Source organism: Scyliorhinus torazame, chromosome 14 (genome assembly GCF_047496885.1).
Source record: "Scyliorhinus torazame isolate Kashiwa2021f chromosome 14, sScyTor2.1, whole genome shotgun sequence".
Classification (NCBI taxonomy): Eukaryota; Metazoa; Chordata; class Chondrichthyes; order Carcharhiniformes; family Scyliorhinidae; genus Scyliorhinus; species Scyliorhinus torazame.
The window spans coordinates 16,883,432-16,901,484 of record NC_092720.1 but is presented as its reverse complement, the minus strand read 5'-3'; the positions used below and the strand labels follow the sequence as shown (position 1 = coordinate 16,901,484).

Here is an 18,053-nt window from a genome sequence, read left to right as displayed (position 1 = left end):
AGGCCTCCAAATAGTTCTAGGGATGTAGAGGAAAGGATGGCGAGGATGATCCTGGATAAGAGCGAAAGTAACAGGGTAGTTATTATGGGAGACTTTAACTTTCCAAATATTGACTGGAAAAGATATAGTTCGAGTACATTAGATGGGTCGTTTTTTGTACAGTGTGTGCAGGAGGGTTTCCTGACACAATATGTTGACAGGCCAACAAGGGGCGAGGCCACGTTGGATTTGGTTTTGGGTAATGAACCAGGACAGGTGTTGGATTTGGAGGTAGGAGAGCACTTTGGGGACAGTGACCACAATTCGGTGACGTTTACGTTAGTGATGGAAAGGGATAAGTATACACCGCAGGGCAAGAGTTATAGCTGGGGGAAGGGCAATTATGATCCCATTAGACGTGACCTGGGGGGGATAGGTTGGAGAAGTAGGCTGCAAGTGTTGGGCACACTGGATAAGTGGAGCTTGTTCAAGGATCAGCTACTGCGTGTTCTTGATAAGTACGTACCGGTCAGGTAGGGAGGAAGGCGTAGAGCGAGGGAACCGTGGTTTACCAAAGAAGTGGAATCTCTTGTTAAGAGGAAGAAGGAGGCCTATGTGAAGATGAGGTGTGAAGTTTCAGTTGGGGCGATGGATAGTTACAAGGTAGCGAGGAAGGATCTAAAGAGAGAGCTAAGACGAGCAAGGAGGGGACATGAGAATTATTTGGCAGGTAGGATCAAGGAAAACACAAAAGCTTTCTATAGATATGTCAGGAATAAGCAAATGACTAGGGTAAGAGTAGGACCAGTCAAGGACAGGGATGGGAAGTTGTGTGTGGAGTCTGAAGAGATAGGCGAGATACTAAATGAATATTTTTCGTCAGTATTCACTCAGGAAAAAGATAATGTTGTGGAGGAGAATGCTGAGACCCAGGCTATTAGAACAAATGGTATTGATCTACGTAGGGAAGAGGTGTTGGCAATTCTGGACAGGCTGAAAATAGATAAGTCCCCGGGGCCTGATGGGATTTATCCTAGGATTCTCTGGGAGGCCAGGGAAGAGATTGCTGGACCTTTGGCTTTGATTTTTATGTCATCATTGGCTACAGGAATAGTGCCAGAGGACTGGAGGATCGCAAATGTGGTCCCTTTGTTCAAAAAGGGGAGCAGAGACAACCCCGGCAACTATAGACCGGTGAGCCTCACGTCTGTAGTGGGTAAAGTCTTGGAGGGGATTATAAGAGACAAGATTTATAATCATCTAGATAGGAATAATATGATCAGGGATAGTCAGCATGGCTTTGTAAAGGGTAGGTCATGCCTCACAAACCTTATCGAGTTCTTTGAGAAGGTGACTGAACACGTAGACGAGGGTAGAGCAGTTGATGTGGTGTATATGGATTTCAGTAAAGCGTTTGATAAGGTTCCCCACGGTAGGCTATTGCAGAAAATACGGAGGCTGGGGATTGAGGGTGATTTAGAGACGTGGATCAGAAATTGGCTAGCTGAAAGAAGACAGAGGGTGGTGGTTGATGGGAAATGTTCAGAATGGAGTTCAGTTACAAGTGGCGTACCACAAGGATCTGTTCTGGGGCCGTTGCTGTTTGTCATTTTTATCAATGACCTAGAGGAAGGCGCAGAAGGGTGGGTGAGTAAATGTGCAGACGACACTAAAGTCGGTGGTGTTGTCGACAGTGTGGAAGGATGTAGCAGGTTACAGAGGGACATAGATAAGCTGCAGAGCTGGGCTGAGAGGTGGCAAATGGAGTTTAATGTAGAGAAGTGTGAGGTGATTCACTTTGGAAGGAATAACAGGAATGCGGAATATTTGGCTAATGGTAAAGTTCTTGGAAGTGTGGATGAGCAGAGGGATCTAGGTGTCCATGTACATAGATCCCTGAAAGTTGCCACCCAGGTTGGTAGGGTTGTGAAGAAGGCCTATGGAGTGTTGGCCTTTATTGGTAGAGGGATTGAGTTCCGGAGTCAGGAGGTCATGTTGCAGCTGTACAAAACTCTGGTACGACCGCATTTGGAGTATTGCGTACAGTTCTGGTCACCGCATTATAGGAAGGACGTGGAGGCTTTGGAGCGGGTGCAAAGGAGATTTACCAGGATGTTGCCTGGTATGGAGGGAAAATCTTATGAGGAAAGGCTGATGGACTTGAGGTTGTTTTCGTTGGAGAGAAGAAGGTTCAGAGGAGACTGAATAGAGGCATACAAAATGATCAGGGGGTTAGATAGGGTGGACAGTGAGAGCCTTCTCCCGCGGATGGAAATGGCTGGCACGAGGGGACATAGCTTTAAACTGAGGGGTAATAGATATAGGACAGAGGTCAGAGGTAGGTTCTTTATGCAAAGAGTGGTGAGGCCGTGGAATGCCCTACCTGCAACAGTAGTGAACTCGCCAATATTGAGGGCATTTAAAAGTTTATTGGATAAGCATATGGATGATAATGGCATAGTGTAGGTTAGATGGCTTTTGTTTCGGTGCAACATCGTGGACCGAAGGGCCTGTACTGCGCTGTATCATTCTATGTTCTATGTTCTATGACAGGGACCCAAGCCAGGAATCGAACCCGGATCCTTGGCCTGTGAAGCAACAGTGCTAATATTCTCCGAGGCCTCTGCAATTCTCTGCCTCCACCAGGGGGAGTTCCTGATGGTTAGGTTCACTTGTGGGTTCAGAAATCGTGAATCAGTCGCTGTGGCTGCTGAATGAGAGAGAGGGGCGGGTACAGAAAGTCTAACATCGCCATAGTGTGCTGACAGGTGTGCAGCTGGCCGGGGGCTTCCATCAGGGCCTCGGGGAGTAGTGGGGGGTGGCCAGGTGGTGGGCTGTGGGGTTGGGGTGGACAGGCACGGAACACCATTGCTGCAGCCTATAAGGCAGCCATGCAGCTACGCACACTGCTGACTGCCCACTGTGAACTTAGGGCCACCAGGCTGTGTGGGTCCCTCCCTCCGTCTGCCTCCCCTTGGTGCCCTCTGGCCCCAGCCGACCCATAAACGGGATGGGCGCGCGCCAGCGCAACCAGTGCCATCTTGTTGGTCGGTATGAATGTGTGGTGAGTGCAGTGTGTATATGCGGCTGCAGCTTGTCAGCCTCCTGAGTGTCAATCCCAAACCTGGTGAATCCCGCACCGTATCTGATCGGAATCGATCGTGTTGCATGTGGCGCTGGTTCCGCGAGCCCCCTAGCTTAATCGAGCCATGTGCAGCGCCAGTTTTACTGTCGGAGAACTAACCCTGTCCCAGTGTCAACACTTGTCTCAGGAAAGGAGAATTCCGCCATAAGTCTCTGAAATGGAGAATCAGGCCCGAAGTGTGGTGAATAGCGGTGTGGATCTCACCCACAGAGCGGCTGAGAAACCCACCTAAAATGACGCCAGGAAATGTTTTGGTTCAATTCTGTCCGAGATCTTGCAAGGGGCTGGCACAGTCGTGAGGGCTGAACGGCCTCCTTCTGTTGCTGTGTTTCCTGATTCCGCAACAAAATTCAGGGGGGAATCTTATCCTCATTCCTACCTGTGCATTGAGCATTATCAGGAAAATGTAATGAAAGAAACTGCACATTCTGCCCAGTCCCCATTAGATTATCCTTGTATTAATATCGATGGATGGAGAATCAGACGGGTTCAGTCACTGACGTACTCTCATCCCCACCAGAACTTACATGACACACACCACATAGACAATGATCTGCCGCAGTGGCAAGGAATAATAGTCACCCTTCTTTCAAAAGATGAGTTTCAAAGTCAACCCATAAAGTTACTTCTGGTTGTGCCTCAACATTGACATTAAATCAATGAGTTAATTAGAAAGAAGAGTGGATTCTGTGAAAGATTCTGCTTTCTCTGTTTCTTTTTTCTACACTAATTCCTGAAAATTACCATTGTATAGGGCTGGTTTTAACTCAGTGAGCTAGACAGCTGGCCTGTGATGCAGAACTAAGGCCAGCAGCGCAGGTTCAATTCCTGTACCAGCTTACCCTAACAGGTGCCAGAATGTGGCGACTAGGGGCTTTTCACAGTAACTTCATACTTGTGACAATAAAAGGTATATTGTTCCAAGTTGTGAACTCATCGGATAAATTCCACTCAGTGGAGGTGAAAATCAGGCTCTTTCTATGGAAAGAGTGGGTGATCTGCAGTGTCAATTTCACATCGTGAACATGATGTTAAAACTACTGCCAAAAGGTTCTATTTGCATTTTAACATAGTTTTCTGATGCTTGCAGATAACGCAGATTGTGACGGGTACAATCGCCATAATCATTGGAATTATACAAATCACTTTGGGCGGTCCAATTTGCAGCTTTTCGGCTGTTGCAGGGACACCTTGGTGGACTGGGATCCTAGTAAGTATTACTGATGAAAGAAGAATGTAAAATGTTTGAGTTTTCTAAATCTAGCCGCCGTTCATGAGGTCCATCAGGCAGCGATAGCACATTGACAACTTTATGAGTGTTCTGAGATTTTGACCAACAACAATGAAGGAATCTATTTCCAAGTCAGGGTGATGCGGAAAGTTGAGGGGTTCTTTCAACTGCTGCCTGGTGATTAAAGATGATTAAATGTGATAGGAAACAGAGGAAGGTTTTTTTGTTATTCATTCATGGCATTATTGCCCATTTCTAATTTCCTTCAACTGAATGGCTTGCTGGGCCATGCCAGAAGGTATTTAAGAGTCAACCACATTGCTGTGGATCTGGATCACATCTACCAGACTAGGTAAGGATGACAGATCCTTCCCTTAAGACCTTTAGTGAACCAGATGGGTTTCTACGACAATCGACAATGGTTTTATGGTCATTCGTAGACTTGTGGTTCCAGACTTCAAATTTCACCCCCTGCTGTGGTGGGATTTGAACCTGAAGGATTGTCCTGGCTCTCTGAATTATTAGTCCAGTGACAATACAGTGCGCCACTGCTTCTAGTGCTGCATGCCAGTGGTGGAAGGATTGAATGTTCATGCTGGTGGATGGCATACTGATCAAGCGGGCTACTTGGACCTGAATGGTGTCAAGTGTTGCTGGAACTAAATTCATCCAGGCTTGTGGAGAGTGTTCCGTTACAATCCTAGATAGGCCTGGGAGTCATGAGCTAACTGTCGGAACATTCTCAGCCTCTGACATATTGTTGCAGGCACACTCTTTAGATGGCTGGTCCAGTTAAACCTCTTGTCAATCGCACCCGCTATGTGTTGATGGCAGGGAATTCAGCAATGGTAATGCCATTGAATATTATGGAGAGACTGTTAGATAATCCCTTGTTGGCACTGGTCAATGCCATGAACTTGTGCGGTGCCAATGTTACTTCCCCTATAAACCAAAGCCTGAGCGTTGTCCAAGCAAGCTGCATATGGGTATGACCGCTTCTGCGAGCTGTGAATGGTAATGAGCACCACACAATCATCAGCGAATATCTCCAGTTATGATCTAATGTTTGGAAGAAGATTATTGATGGTTGGGCCGAGGACATTACCCTGAGGAACTCCTGCTGTGATGCCCTGGAGCTTAGGTGATTAGTCTGAAATAATCACAGCCATCTTACTTTGTGCTTGGCATGACTCCAAACATTCAAGAGATTTCCCCCTGATTTCCATTGACTTCACTTTTCTCTGGATTCTTAATCCTTCCCTCAGTCAAATGCATTATTGATGAAAGGCAGTCAATCTCACCCCACTTTTGAAATTCAGCACTCTTTGAGGCAGGCCTGTAATGAGATATGGGCGGACCTTGGGAGAACTCGGATTGAAGAATGGGTGAGCAGGTTGTTGTTGAGTAACTGGCACGGGACAGCACTATCAACGCCGCCTCCCATGACTTTGCTGATGATTGAAAGCAGAATGTGGTGGAGTAATTGCTGGTTTGGATTTGTTCTCCATTTTGTGGATAGGGCATACATGGGAAAATGTTCTCATTGTCGGGGCGCTGCCTCTGGTGAAGCTTGATGTGCCATCAATTAATCACGAGACGAGTAGTGAATGGAACTGAGGCTTTAATAAGCTAAACAGAAAGCGTCCTGGCCTCTGATCCCGAACTGAGGCAGGGCCGGAGGTCAGCCACCTTTATACCAAGCCTGAGGGGAGGCGGAGCCATCAGGCAGTGGTTTACCACAATACATGTAGTCCAGTAATAGTTCACCACAATACATATAATATGCTATCAGTAGTTTACCACAATGGTCCAATGTAACAGCTTGGTGATGGGCAAAGTTGATTGAGGAGCAGAACTCTTAATTTCTACTGTTGAGGTGTTACCAGAGCCCATAGTCTTTGCTGCATCCAGTGGCTTCAGCTATTACCTGATGTCACGTGGAGTGAATGGGATGTTCTGAAGACTGGTATCTGTGATACTGGGGCCTCAGGAGGAGGCTGAGATTAATCATCCTCCTACAGTTCATCATTCATTGATTCCAGCTGGAAAAATATTCAAGTACCTCCGGGTCAGTCCCTAACAGGTTGATAACCAGCCTGCTCATCCCTCCAACACTTCCATTCTGATTCCTCAAAGGGAAAGGAGAGTGTGAAGGTAAAACATACACAAGTGTCAGTCTGAGCTGTGACGCTCCCCATATTGAACTTCCTTCATTCACTCTCTATCCAGCTTCAGACAAGAAGAATCGCGTCTGAGTGAGGAGTCACACACAGGCAGGGAGTTTATGGAGCCAATATCTAACTTAAGGCTCTTACTTGTGGGGTGAAGAATTTTAACAGAAAACATCCACATTCCAATTGTTATTCAATCCTTTCCAATTTTCTCTCTGATGCAATTTTTCCCCCAAAGTTTATTATTGCAGGGGCTCTTGCTGTAGCTGTTGAGAACGAACCGACTCAATCTATGGTAAGTACTTGCTCAAAAAAAATGGTTTTGATATTTTGGGTTTTCGATAAGACCCTGAGGTCAGGAAACCAACCAGCAAGATTGTGGTAATTCACACATGCCCCCCGCTGGGTCGGAGAATCCCTGGGGGGGGACGGCGCGAATCCCGCCTCGACGCCCCGACGGCAGCTGCCGTATTCTCTGGCGCCGTTTTTTGGGTGGGGGCGGGACTCACACCACGCCAGTCAGGGGCTGTTGGCAGCAGCCCCCCCCCAACGGTTTCCGGGCCCCAATGGGCCGAGCGGCCGTCCGTTTTTGGCCAGTGCCGTCGGCGTGGGTTACGCATGGTCCCACACGGCGGGACCTGGCAGGTAAGTCGGCGTGGGCGGTCCGTGGGGGGGCGCGGGGGGATACAACCCTCGGGGGGGGGGGGGGGGGGCACGGTGGCCTGGCCCGCGATCGGGGCCCACTGATCTGTGGGCGGGCCTGTTCCGTGGGGACACTTCTTCCTTCCGTGCTTGCCCCGGTAGAGTAACTGCCCAGGTGTATTTGATCTTATAATGTGGAGTGAACTTTTCTCTGTATCCAAACTTTGACTCATTTTAATGTGTTTGAGGAGGCAGTAGACTGGTGGGATGAGGGGGGTGGGAAGAGCAGCTTTCAATTGTACTTAATCTAATCTGTCCTCGGACTGTGCCGGGCTGCGTAGCATATAGTCTAAATGCAGCCCGTGCTGAGCCTAGTTCAGGAGTACTTGATGGAGCAACTGCACTCCTGATATACAAACCCTGATTTCCCAGCAGTCAGCTCCCTCACCTTAATCAGGACAGAAAATTCACAATTTGTGCTGTTGAATGAAAAGAGAAAATTGTTTGATAATTCTGGTCCACTAATGGAATAGAAATGAAAATGAAGTTGGAAATATTCCAACACTTTCATGTTCAAGCCAACCGATGGTGGATCCAGTTTAAAACAGTTAGGGACAATTCTCCAGGATCTTCTTCTGAAGCTACCACAGGTGGATTTGTCGTAACATCAGGAAAGTGACTATTGTACTTTTCTTGCAATGTGTGTCAGCACAAAACTATCGACTGGAATAATCATAGATTATCATAGAATTTACAGTGCAGAATAGGCCATTCGGTCCATCGAGTGTGCACCGGCTCTTGGAAAGAGCACCCTACCCAAGGTCAACACCTCCACCCTATCCCCATAACCTAGTAACCCCACCCAACACTCAGGGCAATTTTGGACACTAAGGGCAATTTATCATGGCCAATCCACCTAACCAGCACATCTTTGGACTGTGGGAAGAAACCGGAGCACCCGGAGGAAACCCACGCACACACGGGGAGGATGTGCAGACTCCGCACAGACAGTGACCCAAGCCGGAATCGAACCTGGGACCCTGGAGCTGTCAAGCAATTGTGCTAACCACAATGCTACCGTGCTGCCCCAATCAGAGTTGGGTTGCTCAAACCAATCCATTCAATATCATCAGTTAGAACTATGCAGATTCCTTCAATACCGGACAGCCTGCAAGTATAGGAAGAAATAATGGCCATAGATTCATCTGCTTTGCTGCATTGACACCAGTTTCTGGAGTTTTTGTTAAAAGTACTTTTAGTTGACAAATACAATACAAAAACACCCCCAAACAACAAACAAAAAAGACCCCACAACCCCCCTCCCAAACTGTCCACCCCAACAGTAAATGGTAACTAAATGCTGAAAGTGCATGATGAACATATCCAACAATTGTAGAACCCCCCTCCCTCACCCCCCTCAGCTCAAACTCACCTTTTCCAGGGTCAAAACCTCCAGTAGGTCCCCCCCACCACATCGAGGCACGGGGTGGAGAAGCTGACCTCCACCTCAACAAGACCCACCTACGAGTAATGAGTGAGACGAAGGCTAAAACACTCACCCCCGCACCCGCCTGCAGCTTGGGCCGGTCCAACACCCCGAATATGGCTTCGAGGGGCCGGGCTCCACATCCAGATGTAAGACCCCCAAAAATGTACTAAACGCCGTCCTGCAAAATCTCTCCAGCTTCGGGTAGGACCAAAACAGACAAACATGGTTCACAGGGCCCCTCCTACATCGCTCACAAGCATCCTCCACCCCTCATCCTTGCTTTTGTGAGGTGCGACCAGTGCACTACCTTCAGCTGTATCAGCCCCAACCTCGCACGCAAAGTTGAGGCATTGACCCTCCGCAGCACTTCACACCACGGTCCCTCTTTCAGCCCCAATCCCAGCTCTTCCTGCCACTTCGCCTTAATCCCCTCCATGGACACCCTATTCTCCTCCAGAATCCTCCTGTAAATCACCAAGATGACCACCCTCTCCGACCCCCCGGCTGACATCGCCGCCTCCAACAACGAGGGGGCAGGGGCTATCGGAAAGGTGCACCCTTTCCAAAACTTTGACATCCTTCCGAAAGTGTGGCATTGAATGGGTTTGTGTGGATTCAATGAGATGGGTTTGTTTCAAATAGACTGGAATAGGAATAATTCAATTCAAACTTTTCCTTCTTTCAGGCCTCCTCGTGGTTTTAATACTTTTTTTGTTAACTTCCAGATTAGAGGTTGCTTAGCAATGAACATCATCAGCGCCATTTCCTGCTTACCAGCAATAATATTGTATTCCTCGAACCTTACCATACCACTGTACTCAAGAATCTGCATTACTTCAGTAAGTGTAAAATTATATTCTTACTGAGCTAGTGAAATTTAATACTGTTAAACGTTTTCTGTCCAACCTAATTTATTTGTGTTTGACACATCACAGGGTCTAATTCCATGTGTGGCTATACTTCTCCTGCTGACCCTGCTCAACGCAGCAATATCCATTGCAGTTTCAAGCTTCAACTGTAAAGCTATGAATGGTTGCTGTGGAACACCAGTGGTAAGTTACGTAATGGCTTGATTTAAGACTCGATTGCGTCTGAGTATTTACTGGTGTAAATTAGCTCTCTTTCCCATTTTCGGAAAGCATGTTTGTATCCATAAGACCATAAGATGCAGGAGCCGAATTAGGCCACTTAGCCCATCGAGTCTGCTCCGCCATTCGATCATGGCTGAATGTTCCTCACCCTCATTCTCCTGCCTTCACCCCATAAGAGGAAGAAGGAGGCCTATGTGAAGATGAGGTGTGAAGTTTCAGTTGGGGCGATGGATAGTTACAAGGTAGCGAGGAAGGATCTAAAGAGAGAGCTAAGACGAGCAAGGAGGGGACATGAGAAGTATTTGGCAGGAAGGATCAAGGAAAACCCAAAAGCTTTCTATAGGTATGTCAGGAATAAGCGAATGACTAGGGAAAGAGTAGGACCAGTCAAGGACAGGGATGGGAAGTTGTGTGTAGAGTCTGAAGAGATATAGGCGAGATACTAAATGAATATTTTTCGTCAGTATTCACTCAGGAAAAAGATAATGTGGAGGAGAATGCTGAGCTCCAGGTAAATAGATTAGATGGCATTGAGGTACGTAGGGAAGAGGTGTTGGCAATTCTGGACAGGCTGAAAATAGATAAGTCCCCGGGACCTGATGGGATTTATCCTAGGATTCTCTGGGAGGCCAGGGAAGAGATTGCTGGACCATTGGCTTTGATTTTTATGTCATCATTGGCTACAGGAATAGTGCCAGAGGACTGGAGGATAGCAAATGTGGTCCCTTTGTTCAAAAAGGGGAGCAGAGACAACCCCGGCAACTATAGACCGGTGAGCCTCACGTCTGTAGTGGGTAAAGTCTTGGAGGGGATTATAAGAGACAAGATTTATAATCATCTAGATAGGAATAATATGATCAGGGATAGTCAGCATGGCTTTGTGAAGGGTAGGTCATGCCTCACAAACCTTATTGAGTTCTTTGAGAAGGTGACTGAACAGGTAGACGAGGGTAGAGCAGTTGATGTGGTGTATATGGATTTCAGCAAACCTTTGATAAGGTTCCCCACGGTAGGCTATTGCAGAAAATACGGAGGCTGGGGATTGAGGGTGATTTAGAGATGTGGATCAGAAATTGGCTAGCTGAAAGAAGACAGAGGGTGGTGGTTGATGGGAAATGTTCAGAATGGAGTTCTGTCACAAGTGGAGTACCACAAGGATCTGTTCTGGGGCCGTTGCTGTTTGTCATTTTTATCAATGACCTAGAGGAAGGCGCAGAAGGGTGGGTAAGTAAATTTGCAGACGATACTAAAGTCGGTGGTGTTGTCGATAGTGTGGAAGGAAGTAGCAGGTTACAGAGGGATATAGATAAGCTGCAGTGCTGGGCTGAGAGGTGGCAAATGGAGTTTAATGTAGAGAAGTGTGAGGTGATTCACTTTGGAAGGAATAACAGGAATGTGGAATATTTGGCTAATGGAAAAGTTCTTGAAAGTGTGAATGAGCAGAGGGATCTAGGTGTCCATGTACATAGATCCCTGAAAGTTGCCACCCAGGTTGATAGGGTGGTGAAGAAGGCCTATGGAGTGTTGGCCTTTATTGGTAGAGGGATTGAGTTCCGGAGTCAGGAGGTCATGTTGCAGCTGTACAGAACTCTGGTACGGCCACATTTGGAGTATTGCGTACAGTTCTGGTCACCGCATTATAGGAAGGACGTGGAGGCTTTGGAACGGGTGCAGAGGAGATTTACCAGGATGTTGCCTGGTATGGAGGGAAAATCTTATGAGGAAAGGCTGATGGACTTGAGGTTGTTTTCGTTAGAGAGAAGAAGGTTAAGAGGAGACTTAATAGAGGCATACAAAATGATCAGAGGGTTAGATAGGGTGGACAGTGAGAGCCTTCTCCCGCGGATGGAAATGGCTAGCACGAGGGGACATAGCCTTAAACTGAGGGGTAATAGATATAGGACAGAGGTCAGAGGTAGGTTCTTTACGCAAAGAGTAGTGAGGCCGTGGAATGCCCTACCTGCTACAGTAGTGAACTCGCCAACATTGAGGGCATTTAAAAGTTTATTGGATAAACATATGGATGATAATGGTATAGTGTAGGTTAGATGGCTTTTGTTTCGGTGCAACATCGTGGGCCGAAGGGCCTGTACTGCGCTGTATTGTTCTATGTTCTATGTTCTATAACCCCTGATCCCCTTATTAATCAAGAACACCAGATTTGTGCTTGAGGTGTTGTTACCTGCAGGGATACAGGCCAAGAGCTGGGAGGTGGAATTAGACGGAATAGTCATTTCTTAGAATATAAGAACTAGCAATTTAGCCTCTCGAGCCTGCTCCATCATTCAATACAGTCATGGCTGATCTCATTATGGCCTCAACGCCTCCATCCTCCCCGTTCTCTATAACCCTTCAACCCATTGCTAATTAAAAATCTGTCTAACCCCTCCTTAAATTTATTAACTGTCCCAGCATCCACCGCACTCTGGGGTAGCAAATTCCACAGATCCACAATCTTTTTGCAGAAGTAGTTTCTCCTCATCTCTATTTTAAATTTGCTACCCAATATCCTGAGACTACAATCTCTCGTTCTAGAATGCCCCATAAGAGGAGGCATCTGCTCCATGTCTACTTTACCCATTCCTTTTATCATCCTACATACCTCAATTTGATCTCCCCCTCACTCATCTAAACTCCAGAGAGTACAGGCCTAAACTGCTCAATCTCTCTTCATATCATAAACCCCTCATCTCTGGAATCAATCTAGTGACCCTCCTGTGAACTGCCTCCAATGTCACTACATCTTTCCTCAAATAAGGGGACCAAAACTGTGCACAATACTCCAGGTGCAGTCTCACAATGCCTTGTATAGTTGCAACAACACTTGCTTACCTTTATACTCTATTACTTTAGCTATAAATGCCAACATTAAATTTGCTTTCTTTATTACCTGCTGTGACTGCATGCTAGCTTTCTGTGATTCATTCATGGGGACACTTAGATCCCTCTGCACTGGAGCATCTGGAAGTCTCTCCCCATTTGGATAATAAGTTGCCTTCCCATTTTGCCGCCCAAAATTGATGAACTCACATTAATCTCCATCTGCCACATTTTGGCCCACTCTCCTAACCTATCTATATCCATTTGGGAGGTTCTTATTTCCTCATTGCAACTTATTGCCCCACCTATTTTAGAGTCATCTGCAAATTCGGCAATAGATCCTTCTATTAGGTGGATTGGCCGTGATAAATTGCCCTTAGTGTCCAAAATTGCCCTTAGTATTGGGTGGGGTTACTGGGTTATGGAGATAGGGTGGAGGTGTTGACCTTGGGTAGGGTGCTCTTTCCAAGAGCCGGTGCAGACTTGATGGGCCGAATGGCCTCCTTCTGCACTGTAAATTCTATGATTCTATGATCCCTGTATCTAAGTCATTAATAAAGATTGTAAATAGTTGGGGCCCAAACCGAACCCTGTGGCTCCCCACTAGTTACATCTTTTCATCGAATAAAAAGACCCAATTATCCTGACTCTCAATGATAACTGCTGGGTACCAACCTCTTACATTACACCGCACACCGCAGAACTCAATGGAACAGCAGGTCAAGCAGGGTGAAAACAAGTGTTTCTGCCACTTCTCACTCAACAGGAACAATTAAAATTGAATTAACTCAATATTTACTGTCCCTCCCCAGCCCAGCATTCCAACAAGGTAACAGTGAAGTGAAAAACATTCTGTGAACGACAGCAAGATTATACCAGCCAAAGCTTGAATCATAAAATGTTACCCACATAGAAACAGGTGACTTGACCTCTCAAATCTGATGCAATTTCACCTGTTGCATTCTCCCTCATGGTTTATGTTTTTTTTTTCACTTATTCTAATCGGCCCTGACACCACTTTAATATCCCCGGTTTCCAAGAAGCAGTCTGATTCGCTTTTAGTTGGGATTCAGTGGGTGGCACTTTGTGATCTGAGGTACAGATTGGATCAAAGTCCAATGCAGAGATTTGAGAACCAAATCTAGGCTGATACTCCCGGTGCCAGTGATGTGGGAGTGCTGCCCGTCTGTCGGTGCTGTGTTTTCAGATGGGAGATTGAACCAAGGCCCCAGTCACAGTCTCAGGTGGATGGAAACAATCCCATGGAACAGGAGGCAGCCGCCCAGGATGGAGAGCCGGCCACCCAACAGGCCAAGGAGGTGGAGAAGGTGCAAAGGAAGCGCAGCATGAGGCCTCGCGTGTACCGGCAGCGCCTGTCATTCGAAGGCCTGCCGGACCGGGCATGCCGTCAAATACTCCGGCTGAGCAGGAAGACAGTGCGACATATCTGCCAGAGCATGGCACACCTGGCACCGCGTGGGTATGGGAGAGGACACCCGCTCCCGGTGGCGTCAAGGTGATGGTCGCCCTTTACACAACAGGGTCCTTCCAGGTGCCGAGTGGGGCCCTGTCTGTGATCGTACAGACCTCGGTGCACAGGTGCATCTGCGCGTCATGGAAGCCATATATGCCCAGTCAGTTCAATACATCCATTTCAACGTGGACCACCAGGATGCCCAGTCCCCAGGTCCAGAGAGTGACCGATGGGATGCATGTCCCCCCATGAGCACCTGCAGATGACAGGCCGTTCGACACCAACTGTAAGGGGTTCCACTTGATGAACGTGCAGTTGAACGGGCAGCACGGTAGCATTGTGGATAGCACAATTGCTTCACAGCTCCAGGGTCCCAGGTTCGATTCCGGCTTGGGTCACTGTCTGTGCGGAGTCTGCACATCCTCCCCGTGTGTGCGTGGGTTTCCTCCGGATGCTCCGGTTTCCTCCCACAGTCCAAAGATGTGCAGGTTAGGTGGATTGGCCATGCTAAATTGCCCTTAGTGTCCAAAATTGCCCTTAGTGTTGGGTGGGGTTACTGGGTTATGGGGATAGGGTGGAGGTGTTGACCTTGGGTAAGGTGCTCTTTCCAAGAGCCGGTGCAGACTCGCAGTGACCCAAGCCGGGAATCGAACCCGGGACCCTGGGGCTGTGAAGCGATTGTGCTATCCACAAAGCTATCCACAACGCATGAAATCGATGATGTTCCACGCGGTGCTAGCCCCTCACTGGTAGCGGAATCGGTGAAGGTGTGGCGCCGATTTCCCTTTTGTGGATATCCATGGATTCCCGTTGACGTCAACAGTTAGTCGCAGTAACGGAGAATCCAGCCCAAGCAGGAGCTAACCTTGCTGTTGATATATTTTTATTACTAAATGTTTCTTTTGCTCGGCTGTTGCTAGCCTGTGATACAATTTAAACATTACAATGTAACATTACATTTAATGTAACTTTTCATTAATAAATGTTACAGGAATTTAACTCCTTTTTTAAATCTGAGAATAGAGTCACTTTGACCTTGAGGATTCTGTCTAGACACTGAATTATAAAATGTACTGCATCGATTCTTAAATGCCCCAAATAAATCAATGAAGCAATCAGTAAATCTATCATCTATCAGGCACGGACACCGCACCCCTCCTCCACCACCACCCCCCCCCCCCCCCCCGGCATCCCTCCACCCCCCCAGCATGGAGGATGATAACAACCCGCTCTGCAATGAGCTCTTGCGCTCCTCATCGTTTGACAATGTCTGCCTCCTGCCCACGGTAGCACTTTCCACCATCCACCTGGGTGATGCCTGCATGCGAGCTGGCCATTCCATTGCACGGTCCCATCGGATCCCTAAGGTGACGGTGGTGGGGATGGTCAGGGGAGGGGAGGGGGATGAGGCCAGGTCACCCACAACGTCAGCCCATTCCGCCCTGTTGTACCCTCAATAACGACGCTAGAGAGTAAAATGGTAAAGAAAGCTTTAATAAGCTAAGAACTAGCCTGGTGCCGAGACGGGTGCTAACTGGGTGCCGCCCACAAGGCGGCCCCTTATATACGACTCCCAGGTGGGCGGAGCCGTAGGCGGAGTCCCCCAGGGTTCCAAGCCCGGTCTTAAAGGGGACATCACCTTACATGATGATAAGGGCACAGTAATACAGTAACCGTTCATCACATTCACCCCCTGTTTAAAAAAGAAGCCCGGCCGGGGTAAAGTGAAATCATAAGTTCATTTGTTTCGGTGGCCTGATCGTGCTCATCAACCTCCTCAGCTCAGGCGGTGGTGCGGCGGACACGGACGTCTTAGTTGAGGGTACGTCCGGGAGCACGGTGGTCGGAGCCTTGGTCAAGGTCGGGGTAGGGGATTGGGGCGCAGGGGAAACAGCTGGGGCTGGGGGTAGCGGACCCGGCGCCGGCGGGGTGTGTTGAGGGGGAGGCACTAGGGGGCGCGGGCAGTTGGTACCCACTGACGAGGGGTGGGACTGAGGGGAGGGGGAGTAGTGGGTGCCGGATCCCGCAGGGGAGCTGTGAGGGTGGGGGTGGGGGGGGGGAGTCTGATCTGTAGTGGGGGAACAAGCGGGTGCCAGATCCCGGAGGGAAACCACCCATCGGACAGAGCACCGAGGCAGGTTGTAACAGTATGAACAGGTGTTTAATGTGACACATATATGCAGATTTGTGCTCTAGCCCCATCACTAAACTATGCCCTGCATCCGTGCCAACTTAACTGGTGTCTACCCTCCTGGCCTTATTGACCCTAACGCTAAGTCTAGGTGGTTCGGGTGGGGTGGGGTGGTGCTGCCCTGTTCTGCTCGCTGCCCACCAAATGCGCCAAGGCCGGGATGGGGGGGGGTGGAGTCTGAGGTGCTGCAATGTTCCGGCACCTCCCCTTCGGGAATCACCGGCACGGGCCCCATCACCTCCTCCTCTCCCGGGGTGCCCAATGGTGGCCGGTATGGGTACATGTAGTGCAGGTTGGGGGTTCGGCTGCCCTCTGAGTGGGATGGGGGCGGGGGGGAGGTGGGTTCTGGGTATGTGGAACGGAGGTTGGTGCCAGGCCACCCTGGCAGCCCTGAGGAGGTCGTGCAGTTTCTTCCGGCACTGCTGGTTGGTCCGGATGGCGCTGGCCGACTCTGCCACCTGTGCCCAGGCATGCCGAACGGCGGTGGCTGGCAGCCTCCCTCCCAGGCTGGGGTACAGGGTCAACTCCTCTCCTCCACCGCGTCCAAGAGAGTCTCCAGCTCAGCGTGTCTGAAATGGGGTGCCGCTGTCCCCGCTACCATCTTGTTGGTAGGGATGGTGTGTGTGGGGATTGTAATGTGTATCTGCAGCTGCAACTTGTCAGCCTCCTGAGTGTCAATCCCAGATTCAGCGAACCCTGCACCGTTTCTCATTGGAATCCATTGTGTTCCATGTGGCGCCGGTGCTGCCCCCACCGTGCACCACATGTACCCATACCGGCCCCTTAACAATAGCAGAATCGGTCCAGGTGCGTCGCCAGTTTTGCTATTGTGCAACTCCATGTCAACACTTAGGGTGGGATTCTCCGATTGCCGACGCCGAAATCGCATTCGGTGATTGACCGGAGAATCCCTTTGGACGCCGAAATCGGGGGTGGCGCCTGTTTTGGGATGGTCCACCTCCTCCAAAACGGCATCATCGGTGAGTACACCGCACGCCGTTGGGACGGCCTCAGGACGTCACCTGAAGGCCCTCCACCGATACTTCACCCCCGATGCTCCACCCCCGATGGGTTGACTTCCCAACGGTGCAGGGTGCGTGTGCTCTGGGATTTCATCAACCTCGCGTGGCGGCTGCGAACCGTGTCCAGCGCCACCACAGTGGGGGTGTGATATGGTACGAATTAAGTAATGGCATGATGGGAAAACTGGTCAATGGGAAGACTGGTCAAAAGGTTTGAGACAATACCAGATAGACTGAAACTACTCATTCCAGCTCCCCAGGCCCAGGTAAAGAATGCGGCCCTAACCATTTTCAGACTAGTATGGCCGTAGGCCAACTCTGCATAACTTGAAGTCTGAAAAGATCAGCGAAGGTCGAGACATTCCAAAACACCGGACCTCGGAAACTCCTGATAAAACTAACTCGTCATAACCCAGGGCCGTAGGAATTTAAAACAAGATAAGTTCAGGAAGAAACAAGTCCATTCTGACCTTTCAATGTTCCCTCCGAGGACTAAATAATGGCATGAGTGATATGACCAAACATGGCCTGGTCTTTGCTTCTGTTTGTATTTCCGATCAAACTCCTGACCATACTGTTGTCACATAATCTTGATAAAGATAATGTATAAATATTGATCTAATTCTCTGCGAAAGTGCGGAACTTGTGACAGACTGAGCAGTTTTGTTGACTGCTCTCTGGCTTCAAGTTTCAGCCATTACTGCAAGCAGTTGTTTTTGAAAATAAAGCTTGTTATTCTGTCTTAACGAGTGTGTTGAATTTTTCTACCACAGACGTGGGAAAATATTACTTTGACAA

At 48.7% G+C, this 18,053-nt stretch overlaps 1 protein-coding gene across 2 annotated transcripts in view; it reads left to right on the top strand.

Moving 5' to 3' along the window:
* LOC140389253 (membrane-spanning 4-domains subfamily A member 8-like) overlaps positions 1–18,053 on the top strand; it is a 35,379-nt gene that overhangs the window by 14,876 nt on the left and 2,450 nt on the right. For both annotated transcript variants that reach the window (XM_072473432.1, XM_072473431.1), the window contains exons 3-6: positions 4,215–4,334; positions 6,765–6,821; positions 9,383–9,496; positions 9,593–9,709. In XM_072473432.1, the coding sequence (XP_072329533.1) occupies positions 4,215–4,334; positions 6,765–6,821; positions 9,383–9,496; positions 9,593–9,709 (408 nt within the window). The remainder of the gene's footprint in view (positions 1–4,214; positions 4,335–6,764; positions 6,822–9,382; positions 9,497–9,592; positions 9,710–18,053) is intronic.